We start from the raw sequence: 11673 nt of genomic DNA, 5'->3' as shown, positions 1-11673 counted from the left end.
GTCGGATGGCCCCGGCAGTGGCGCAGCCCACCCCTCACCCCCCGAAATAATGAAATAAAATAAAGCAGAGTTTTCCCCTCCAACTCGACCGGCGTCTTGGTGTCAGAAATGGGAGGGAGGGTGCTGGGGGAGCCCCGACGGTCGCACCCGAGGGTCAGAGCCGGGGCGCCGGTTGTCTGAGCTTGCCTTTCCCGCCGCCGCAACCCCGCAGGGGGTGGGGGGTCGAGGGAGGGGGACAGCAGGACCGGCTCCGAGGGAGAGGGTAACGGACCCCAGCTTCCCGCCGCAAACAGCTGGGAACCTGCAGCAGGTGAACTTAATAGGAACTTTGAAAGAACCCAAGGATAGGGCGGCGTGGGCCTGACGGGGAACCGGGGGTGGGGGGGGGCGGCCAGCGGCGGGTGAATGACTCCCCGACATTTGGAAGGAGGCTTGAGGCCCACCTGAGGGCTGGGTTTGGGGCCCCGACAGCTGAAGGGCCCTCACGTTTCCACGGAGCGGGACTCCAGGCCCCGGGAGGCCACCGGGGCTCGGAAGGGGTGGCCCGGCCGCGGTGCACCCAGCTGGCCTGGCCCTGCCTCTGTAGTGGGAGAACTTGGCAGGGCCGGGGACCCTGCAGGACAGGGTGCCAGAAAGCCCACCGCCACAGAAATGACCGCAAAACGCAAAAGCTGCCCACAAACAGAATCCTCAACCTATTCCTCATCTGTTCTTGGATCAAAAAGCCTGTTGGGAATCAAGAGGGGCGCATTCCTCTTCCCCAAAGCATGCTGTCGTTCCGTCACCCGTGCCATGGGCAAGCAATGTCAGAAGGTCCGGGCTGCACTCCCGGCCAAGTAAAACGGGAACAGATCACTCTGTTAGTGAGAAAGAAGGAAGTTTCTAGGGCTTTCTCTCACCCTGGAGGACGCAGAGCACGGCCCCACGGCAGTATGTGGAGAGAGAAAAAACACACCGAAGAGGACTCTAAGATTTTCCTTATATAAATTACAAAAACAGGCAAAACTAAGCTTTGGTGCTGGAGTCTTGGGCGAGGGGTGACTGGAGGGAGTCCAAGGGCAGCTCTGGGGTGCTGGTCCTGTTCCGTCTCCTGGCCTGCGAGCTGGTGAAACAGGTGTGTTCATTTTCGGAAAACAAGGCAGAGTGCATGTCATTTGTTAACTTTTATATGTATGTTATATGTGAATAAAAGGTTTTGAAAATGGAAAAAAGATCATTACTGCTAAGATGTGCGGAGAGAGTAGAGATGACGCTTTTGGGGTTTTTTTAAGTGCTTATCATTTAATGTTTTAAAAGTAAGCTCTACATCCAATGTGGGCTCGAACTCATGACCCCGAGATCAAGAGTCACATGTTTCATGGACTGAGCCGGTCAGGTGTCCCTGAGATGAGGCTTTTGAAAACCTCAGGGGCCTATAGCAACCTGGACTATAGTTCTTTTCTTCTTTGCTTTTTTTTCTTTTAATTTATTGATCTGTTTTTAGATTTCACATGTAAGTGAACCCATATGGTGTTTGTATTTTTCTGTCTCACTTATTTCACTTAGCCTAATACCCTTTAGATCCATCTGTGTTGTCACAAATGGCAAGATCTCACCCCTTTTCATGGCTGAGTAATATTTCACCGTGTAGGTTATTTTTTTTGTTTTTTGTTTTTTCAGATTTTTATTTATTCATTTGATGGAGACAGCACAAGCAGGGCAGTGGCAGGCACAGGAGCAAGGAGCCTGATTCGGGGCTGGATCCCAGGAACCCGGGATCACGACCTGGGCCAAAGGCAGGCGCTTAACCGACTGAGCCACAGACGGTCCCTAGACTGTGGTTCTTGGTGAGGCCGTGAGAGCAGCCCCTCCTTCGATCCCGCATCTGGGGGGGATGAGTCACCAAAAGGGACATGAGATGACTCAAAGCGGAGTCCTGTTCAAACGAGCTATGGTGAAGGGTGTGACACATCACCGGGTATTTGAGGATGGTCACAGTGCTCTGTGTCCCTCAGAAACCGCACGGCCAGGGAGCGCCACAGTAGAGGTGACCGTGCTTCTCAACTACAGACGTGTGGTGATGGAGCTCTGCTTTTCCAAGCTGGAACGTCCCCCCACCATCTTAGCGGGAAGTCTGGGATCTCCCCCTGCCACCTCTTTCTCTCCCCTGAGTGTCTTGGGGTGCCAGCCCAGCTGTCCCCACCCTAGGAGAGAGTTCAGGTCCCCTCACCCACTCAGGCACCCACTTCACTGTCCCAATCTTTCCCTAGAATCCAAAGGTGAACAGTATTTTCTGGCCCCAAAACACAGGGTCGGATTGACACATCTCTTCCTGGGTATGTCCCAGAGGGGGCATCAAGCTGGGTCTAGTGGCCCGACGAGGGCAGAAGCAAGCTTGCTGTCGTTCTTCCTTCTTGCTTGGTCAGTCCCACGGCCTTTGGTCCTTGTTGAAATGACTCCTTCAAACCTCCAAAGAGCTTGGGGGCTCATCCAGGGCGGTGGTTCCCAGCTCCCACTTCATGTAGCTTTGTTCTTTATCCTTGTACTACCTGGAAATGAAATTCCTAGAGAATATGCCACCTACACGCAATTTCAAAAAAAAACATAGAATTAGTCTTAGCAGTAAGGTAGAGAAAAGGAAAGTAATTTAGTACAAAATAATATTACTTTAATATGTGACTAAACGGGCAAGCCTTTGCTAGGTGACACGAGCACAATACAGTTGTCTGAGAATTACGTCTACTTAGAGTGAATATACTAAAAAGAGATTGGAACCCATTCCGTACAAGAAGTTCAGGAAAATAAAAAGATAAGGAAATGAAAATTTAAAAAGGTAGAAGGGCAACGAGGGTCAGGACTCTCTTTTGTGGGGCGCCTGGCTGGCTCAGTCAGTGGAGCGTGGGCATCTTGACCTTGGGGTCGTGAGTTCGAGCCGCACGCTGGGAGTAGAGCTTACTTTTAAAAAACTCTCTTTTGCGGCACCTGGGTGGCTCAGTCGGTTAAGTGTCTTGTCTGCCTTCTGCTCAGGTCATGATCCCAGGGTCCTGCGATCCAGCCCCACGTTGGGCTCCCTGCTTGGTGGGAAGCCTGCTTCTCCCTCTCCCTCTGCCACTTCCCCTGCTTGTGCTCTCTCTCTCTTTCTCTCAAATAAGTAAATAAAATATAAAAAAAAATTCTCTTCTGTGCCTTAAGAAAAGGACAGGCTCAGATATCAATGAATTGCAGAGTGTACTCATGGAACGCTTGGGGAAATTTGAATAGTGCCTGAATACTTCGTGGTACTAATATATTGTTGAGTTTTGGCTTGCAGCTTGCGTGTGTGTGATAACAGTCTGTGGTCATAGGTTTTTTAAAAATTAATTATTATTATATTATCATTTTTAATTAGTAATGTATTATTATAGTATTAAAATTGTTATTTTAATTCCAGTATAGTTAACATAGCAGGATGTTAACATATTAGCCTCAGGTGTACAAAATAGTGAGTCAGCACTTCCATACATCACCCAGTGCTCATCCCAAGTGCTCTCCCTAATCCCCATCACCTGTTTCACCCAGCCCCCCACCCACCTGCGCTCTGGTTACCATCACTTTGTTCTCTATAGTTAAGAGGCTATTTCTTGGGGCACCTGAGTGGCTCAGTCAGCTAAGCATCTGCCTTTGGCTCAGGTCATGATCCCAGGGTCCTGGGACTGAACCCCATGTTGGGCTCCCTGCTCAGCGGGGGGCCTGCTTCTCCCTCTGCTCCCCTATTCCCGCTCTCTTTCTCTCTCAAATAAATAAATAAAATCTTTTTTTTTAAAGAGTCTATTTCTTGGTTTGTCTGTTTTTCTCTTTTTGTTTCCTTTGTTTTGTTTCTTAAATTCCACAGATGAGTGAAATTATACGGTATTTGTCTTTCTCTGATTTATTTCACTTAGCATTATACTCTCTAACTCCATCCATGTTGTAGCAAATGGCAGGATTTCATTCTTTTTTATGGCTGAATAATATTCCAGTGTGTATACACACCACTTCTTGATCCATTCATCAATAGATGAACATTTGAGCTGCTTCCATAATTGGGCCAGTATAAATAATGCTGCTATGTGCGGTCGTGTTTTTAAGAAGAAATCTTTTGACGTGCACACTGGAGTGTTTACGGATGGAGTGGTCGTGACAGCTGGGATTGGCATCGGGATAAGTCCAGGGTGGGAGGAGAAGGTGGGGTAGAGGTGGAGCAGGCAGCCACGTGGGTGACCACTGTTGAAGGTAAGCGGGGTGCACCTGGGGGACTTTCCTCTGTTGAGTCTACTTTTTCATACATTTGAAATTTCTCGTAACAAAAGCTGCAAAACAGAAAGATTGGGGTAAAGGTAAATGTTTTGATATGAAAAGATGCCCCAAATTTACTTTGTTAAGAATGACGTAAATTAGGACATATGAATTATGTAAATAATACGAATTTGTAAAGCCACAGCTGTGTGAAGCTTTAGGACAAAAGGGTTCCAGTCTGAAAGCTATAGTTGCCGTTTGGTTTTTTTGTTGTTATTGTTGTTGTTTTTAATGTAAATGCTCAGCCCAGCATGGGGCTTGAACCCACAACCAAAGGAGATTAAGAGTCACATGCTCCACTGGCCGAGCGGCCAGGCTGCCCCAGTCAGAAAACTGTCAGCACCAACTTCACCACTGACCACGTATCGCTGTGCCTGGTTTTTCTGCCATCCTGTATTAGCAAGGGCTTGCATTACCATTTGGAAGGGCAGCAATTTCAGTTTTCTTAAAAAAGAAAGAGTTTTAGGTTTTACATTTAGGTATATGATGCATTGTTATTTAAACCAGCTTCCTCTTTCCACCTCCCTGTGGCCTAAAGCGTTACTAAGTTCCTATTAGGTCCGGTCCTGGTCCAGTCCTACTAAAACCTGGGGACTGGCCCTGCATGGACCGCAGCAGGGCAGAAGAAGGAGGCCATGGCAAGGATAGAAGCCCACAGGGCTCCCGCCCTCCCCCCCAACACTTAATCACTCTGGGCACTGAGCCAGGTCAGGGGTGACAGCAAACGGAGCTCAAAGGCCAGAAAAGAGCCTGAACTTGGCTTAGCACCAGGACTCTGGTCTGACTGAGGGTGAGTCATGACACTGACCAAAGGCAGGGTGTTGGGGTCAGGGCTCAGAGTGACTTCCCTCTGCCTGTGCTCCCTCCTGGCCTCTAAGTCAGGGGAGGATTCCGGAGGGCATTCAGCCTCTTGTTGCCCCAAGGCCTGGAGCAAGAAATCCCAAGGACAGAATGTAGACAACAGAGGGGGGCAGAGAGAAAGGAGGGAGGTAATAGAGGAGGGGGGTGAGAGGGCGGAAGAGGGAAGGGAGGGATGTAATGGGACAGGCAGGGAAGCAGAAGAGGGCCAAGGAGCCGGAGGACTGGGGAAGAGAGGGGAGTGAGGCGCAAAGGGGATAAAGGCATAGAGGGGACAAAGAAGGACACAGGGACACAGAATGGCATAGGCCAAATGCCAGTGGATGTCTGCCCTGAAGCTGTATGTGTCAAAGGGCGGAAGGTCCTAACGTGAGTGTGCTCGTTGCGTGCGCGCGCACGCCTGTCCATGGTTGAGCCGGTTGTGCTTCTCTGGGTGCGTCTGTGGTTCTGAATGTATCTCAAGATACATGTCTGCAGCTGCAGTCAAGGATCGCAAGGACAGCGCTCATGATCATTTGCTGCTCTGTGTTTGTGTTAGTGTGTGTGAGTTGCGTGGCTGCGTGGGTGGGGGGCACGTAGCTAGGGTCTCAGGGGGCTCTGTCTCCCACTCTGGCTGAAGGGCCCCTGTGGGGGATGCTTAACTTCCTCCTGGACAGATAGCACCTGACCCTCCGTCTGCTGGGTCTGGGTGATTTGCTGCCTCTGGCCTCCAAACACACACACACACACACACACACACACACACACACACCACACGGCACAGCCTTGGATGAAATAGTGGACTGGAAATCTGGGGAGTTGGGTGGGTGCCTAGAGCCTGCCTCAGTCTCCTGGGATGTAAATGGGGACAGGAACCCCAGGTCACCCTTTGGCTCCCCTTCGACCTTTCTCTCTTCCCTCGGACGCTCTCCACGACCTCTCTTCCCTCGGACGCTCTCCACGTCTCTATCATTGGGCTTTCTCTGCCTTCTCTCACTACCTTGTCCACCAAGGTCTTTCCCTCTTCTCGCCTTTACTTCTCTCCACCCAGCCCCTGCAGGGCCCCTCTCGGCCCGGCCCTGCCCTCCGCCGCCCCCCGCCCCCGGGTTGCCCCGTCCCTAGTCCCCCCAGCACCCTGCCTAGCAAGATCGCTTCCCCTACGGATCCCGGACTGGCTGGGGCGGGTGAGGGAGGGGTGTCCGCGCCCCACCCTCTCCTCTGCGCCCCCTCCCCACCCCCGGACACGGAGACAGACACTCGCGGGTGCATTTTAAAAGCTTTATTTTTCCAGGCTGCGGCTAGGGGGTTTTAGGGATGGGGCGGGGGCGAGCGAGCGGCTCAGTAGACGCCGGGCGGGGCGGGCTCGGCGGGCTCGGGCGCCCCCGCCAGCTGCACCAGCCGCAGCAGCAAGGCGCCCGTCGGCCCGTCCAGCTGGGTCGCGTTGCTCCGGTCGCTGGCGCGGGCGCGGCGGTGGAAGCCGGCGCCCCCGCGGCACTCGGGCTCGGTCACGCAGCTCTCTGCGGGGGGGCACGGGTTGAGCGCGGCGCGGGCGGGGCCCAGATCGGCCAGGCCCGCCGGGACCCCCGCGCCGCCCCCGCCCGGACCCCGGGGCCACCCCCGCCCGGACCCCCGCCCGCCCCGGGTCCGCCCGGGCCGCGCACCGTCGTTGCAGCAGATGCCGGCGGCTGCGCAGCGGCCCCCGCTCCCGCACGGCTGGTGGCCCGACTGGCAGGGCGACGGCAGGTAGTTCTCCTCCTGGCAGCGCAGCGCCTCGGCCGTGCCCACGAAGCAGCCCAGCTCGTCGCCGCAGCAGATGCTGGGCCCGAAGCAGCGCCCTTTGCCCCCGGGGCCGCAGGGGAGACACTGGCGGGAGGGCGGGCGGTGAGCGCGGGCCGTGCAAGCCGGGGGCGGCGGCCGCGGGAGGGGGTGCACGTCCACTCTCAGTGACAGCCCGCAGCGTCATCCCCCTTCGTTGAGGGAGCCCCCCCCCCCGCCCTGCACCGGGCTGCACGGAAGAGACCCTCCCTCTCAGCTCTGGGGCCCTCAATGGTGTGCACCCCTCTCTCAGCTGCCCACCCTTCCTCCCCTGCCCCCATCACTCAGACTTGATCTCTGGCACCCACGCCCGGGCAGACAGGCCCTGCTCTGCCCAGAACACTTCCAGGCCAGGCCCTTCCTCCCGTTTCCTGTCCGGGCTTGACACGCTGGTGGGCCCCTGCGGACCAGGGCCTGGGCTTACTGGGCCTGGCGCTAACTGTGTGTGGTACGAGCCTGAGCTCCAGGGAAGGACATAGGGCACCTCGCTGACTCAGGTTTCCAAAGGTGCCAAGCAGAGGGAAGGGTAGTCTGTGGGGGGCTGCCCACTGACCCACTCTAGTTTGTTCAATAGCTCAAAACAGCCATCCGTGGCCTGGGCGGGATTGAGCTTGGTGATTGGATCTCCTTCAGCTCTGCCCAAGAGGGAATAAAAGGGAATTGACTGGACACGCAGGGTGGGAGAGTTGGGCTGGGTTCCCAGGAGGACTTCTCAGAGGAGGCGGCACCCTCGCTTGAAGGAGCTCAGAGCCATGGCCAGCTTCTGTGGAGGGCGCCGGGAGCCGTGGCTAGGAGAGGGTGAAGGCTGCATGGGAAAGGCTTCCCATCTGCCTAGGACAGAGCCTGTTGTGCCTGAGAGGCCCGAGTGGGCACAGAGGAGGCCTTGCTGTCCAGTTCTCCCTGATCTGCCCGAAGCCCAGTTACTGGGGAAATACCGGCTTTCCGGTATCCCTTGCCTGGGTGGGGATAGTGTCTCGGAAGTCCTGCAGCCCGTCCTAGCCTGCCTGGCAGCCTGTCCCCCCTGCCCAGCCTTGCCAAGCCTCCCTTCTCCTGGGCCCTTCACCTAAAGCTTGCCTCTCCCACGACTTCCCTCCTTCCCGGCCCCTGCACGGTAGTGCCGGCCCCGGGGCCTCTGTCCCCTCCAGGCAGCCCGGAGATGGGCCGCGGTCATACCTGTCTCAGCTCCAGGTCGGACATGGCCCTCTTGCCGCCCCGCGGGCAGTTCTGGAAGTAGCAGGCGGAGGTGAAGGCCAGCAGGCCCAGGAAGCAGGCGGGCAGCACGGTGGCCGGCATCCTGGCGCAGTGGGCACAGTGTGTGGGCCGCTGAGCGGACTGTGCTGCGCTGCCTTCGCTGGCTGCCTATTTATGTCCGCAGGTGTCCCCCGGAGACAACGTGACCGCCGCCCCCCCTCCCCAGTGACTCCCTAGGAGCCCACGACCGCCAGGTCCCAAGCCGTCAGCGGTGATTCAGGCATCTGGGGATGCACGTGGACCTGTCTGGGGGGGCTGTGGGTGAGGGGGGCCGGCCTCCGGGCTGTCACTGGCAGCCACTTGGCTGCGGTGTGACAGGAGCCGCTGCAACCATGATTGTGGCTCTCTGGACCTGGGGAGAGGGACAGATGGGGGCGGGGGGTCTCGTGGAGACTATCCGCAAGCTTTCTGGCTGCTGAGAAGAGGCTGGGGGGTCAGCGGGCCTGTCTCCACATGAAGCCCCCTGAGAAGGTGGTGAGGGGGGCCTGAGGGGCTGGTGCTCAGGGATCAGGGTCGGCCCAGCTCAGGAACGGTGGGCCAGTCAGGTGTGCAGAACCCCATCAGGAGGGTTAGCCTCCGGAGAGGATAAGTGGCCAAGGACGGCACACACCCAAGGTGGGGGGCACAGAGGGCTTCGTCCGGCTGCCCCAGAAAAGGAAATGGCTGGATGCCTGCAGCCCCACGGACCAAGCGGCGGCAGCCATGGAGCCCAGGGACCAATATGGGATCTGGGCCCTCCCCACAAGGTGAGTGGGAGGCTCCTGGGGGAAGCTGGGGACACTCCCACCCCCCACACACCCAGAGCAGGGTTCAGACCCAGTAAGGTTCAAAGGTGGGGGGAAAGCTGCCTGCCCCAATTCCTACCCCTACAAGGACCCTAGTTTGTGGGGACCAGGGCAGGTACCATCTCCAGCCTAGGGTGGAAGTGGGGGCAAGGGAGATTTGGTGTTGGGGGGCTGGAGGAGCCACAGCTGAATGAGCCCAGCCTGAGAAAGCAGACTTTGGTTCACGACCCCAGGCTGGTGGGATGAAGGGTCTAAAGCCTCCCTCTCCCGGGCCACCAGAGTGCCCCTCTGCTCCTTGGGCCCAGGCTAGCCACCCTACGCCTCTCAGGATCCGTTCAGCCCCCTGCTCTCCCAGCCCTGAGCTCTTCGCCTCCTCTCCAGGGTGCCCGAGAAAGCTCTGGGCGCTTTCTTCCCACCGAGTGCTGTAAGGGGTCCGGCATCCCAGGGAGGGACCTCCCACAGTCAGGACCTGACATCAGGCTTTTCAGGAACATCCCCTTAGGGACTGTGAGGACACCAGAGCCCAGTGGCCTGTCAGAATCTGGCCTCTGTGGCTCAAAACGTCATGACTTGGGCAGGTTCCTTGACCTTTTTGTGCCTCACTTTCTTCCAGTGTAATGTTCGAAGATACTAACTAGTACCCACCTCAAAGCGTTGTGAGGACTGAAATACTGTAATATATAAGAGCTTTGGAAAAGTTCCTACGCCACTGTAAAGCTAATTAATAACAGTATTGTATTATTAATACCATTCTCCCTTTTTTTTTTTTTTTAAGATTTTATTTATTTATTTGACAGAGAGACAGCCAGAGAGAGTGGGAACACAGGCAGGGGGAGTGGGAGAGGAAGAAGCAGGCTGCCAGCAGAGCAGGGAGCCCGATGTGGGGCTTGATCCTAGGACTCCGGGATCACGCCCTGAGCCAAAGGCAGACGCTTAACGACCGAGCCACCCAGACGCCCCTAATGCCATTATTCTTATTAAGAGCTGAAGAGAGTCTTCCAGAGAGAATAACTTCCTGGGTTAATCCAGGAGGAATATTTTCATGCCATCCATGGGGCCTGGAGAGAAACTGGGTCCAAATTGTTGCTCCCTTGTGACTCTTGGTTGTGGCGGAGGCCACAGGCCTAGGTTAGGCCAGCTGTGTGGTCTTGGCCCCACACCACTGCCACCGAGATGCCAGAGGGCCTGCTTCTCCCAACACCCACCTTCTTGGAACATGCATGGGCTAAAAAAGTCTTGTTACTGTGCTATCATTTCAAATATGTCACCTCACATGTCACATGGACCTTTCGAACACCCCACATTCCTACACTTCCCTCTTTATTAGTCTTACCTCAAAAATATATCTCAAATCTACCTGCTTCCTTTCGCTCCTGCTTTGAAATCTCAGAACGTGTTGTGTTTTTGTCCTAGAAGTCTCCCCGTGCCTAACCCCTCCGTGGCTGGCTGCTGCGGTGCTGTCTCCTAAGAGGAGACTTCCCCGGCCGCCCCTCTGCTGGATCCCTCACCCCAACCTGGATTCCTTTCTGACTTGAGTCAGTGTTGAAGCGTTAACAGTACCTAGTACAACTTGCAGTTCATTGACTTGTCTGTTTATCTTGTATGTGTGTGTGCGTGAGCGTGTGCGCACGCGCGCGTGTGTGGCTGAGCCCTCTGGAGTGACACCCCCAGGGCGGAAAGGACTTCATCTTTCTGGTTGGTACCAGAGGCGGGTAATTACGGTGCTTGCCACGCCGTGGGTTTTCAGTCAATTATGCAAAGGAGGACGGGAGGGTGGGAAGTCCTGGGTACCAGCCTCGGCCTTCCAGGGAGTTACTCTATGACCTTGGGCAAGCCTGTTCCCAAGGTCACTTGCTTGAGGTACTAACCTCACTTCCAATCTCACTGGGGACTTAAGGGAATGAGACGAAGGTGAAGGTGCCGTAAAGGTTAAGATTTTCTGAAATATTTACAAAACAAAGAGTTGCCAGCGTCCAGATTAAGCCTCCAATCTCAGACTACTCTTGAAAGGACTTCCTTATGGTTGGACCATCTTTTCTCACTCTTTCCTCAGGCTCAGCCCGGTGGGCACGACGTCCACACCGCCTGTCGGAAGGGGGCTGGCCTCATTCTCCAAGGGCCTCTGCGGCCCGCAGTAAGTCCTCCTTGCCCTCTCCTCACCTGCGGCCCACTAGTGACCCTCGGGGACCCGCGGCAGTGTAGACGCACAAATGCCCTGTCCCCGGTGAAGAGGTGAACTGCAGCGAGCCAAGTCGCAGGAGCCCCAAACTACCGACTGAATTGAATCTAACCCAGAGCAAGGACCGCAAGCGGAGAAAATGCTGGGCGTTGGGCAGACAGGCTCGGAGCTGAGACGGATCCGCAGGGGAGTGAGAGACAAGGAACCTTGGCTTCTTCTTGCGCAGGGGGAGCTCAAGGTGAATATTCATCCGATCTGTGCAGCGGGTTACTTTAAGCTTAAAAGGATCAGAAATGAAAAGTCCCCCTAAAAGGTCTCACCTGCATAAACACCTAAATAAAAAGCAAAATAAACCGAGACACGTATTTTTGACAGTCTCCTCTGTGTTAAAGGCCCGCAAGCGGCAGGATGGGTGGAGTTGCCTCTGGGGACTCAGCTGGGCTGGGACCCCCGGGGCCCCGCTGGGCTGGGGTCGGTGGCTGCTGCCCCCTCCCCCCCCCCCCCCCCCCCCCC

General features: G+C 55.7%; 1 protein-coding gene across 1 annotated transcript; it reads right to left on the bottom strand.

The window, feature by feature from the left end:
- Positions 1 to 6468: 6468 nt before the first annotated feature.
- Positions 6469 to 8584, bottom strand: LOC103674521 (arginine vasopressin). The gene is made up of 3 exons (XM_040637826.1): positions 8119 to 8584; positions 6792 to 6993; positions 6469 to 6647 (listed from the first exon to the last, which is right to left on the bottom strand). The coding sequence occupies exons 1-3, from the start codon at positions 8236 to 8238 to the stop codon at positions 6469 to 6471; spliced, it is 501 nt and encodes a 166-aa protein (XP_040493760.1). The 5' UTR covers positions 8239 to 8584.
- Between the last annotated feature and the right edge of the window lie 3089 nt (positions 8585 to 11673).

The sequence above is a fragment of the Ursus maritimus genome, unplaced genomic scaffold (assembly GCF_017311325.1).
Source record: "Ursus maritimus isolate PB19 unplaced genomic scaffold, ASM1731132v1 scaffold_22, whole genome shotgun sequence".
In the NCBI taxonomy this organism is placed as follows: Eukaryota; Metazoa; Chordata; class Mammalia; order Carnivora; family Ursidae; genus Ursus; species Ursus maritimus.
Note: the sequence above shows the minus strand (reverse complement) of the source record. Positions and strands in the feature narration are given on the sequence as shown.

Bases quoted from the DNA above. Each gene is read 5' to 3' on its own strand.
- LOC103674521 (XM_040637826.1), bottom strand. From the start codon at position 8,238: ATGCCGGCCACCGTGCTGCCCGCCTGCTTCCTGGGCCTGCTGGCCTTC. The intron at 6,994-8,118 runs GTATGACCGCGG...CCCTCCCGCCAG, and splicing joins CCGACCTGGAGCTGAGACAG to TGTCTCCCCTGCGGCCCCGG. The intron at 6,648-6,791 runs GTGCGCGGCCCG...GCCCCCCCGCAG, and splicing joins CGGCATCTGCTGCAACGACG to AGAGCTGCGTGACCGAGCCC.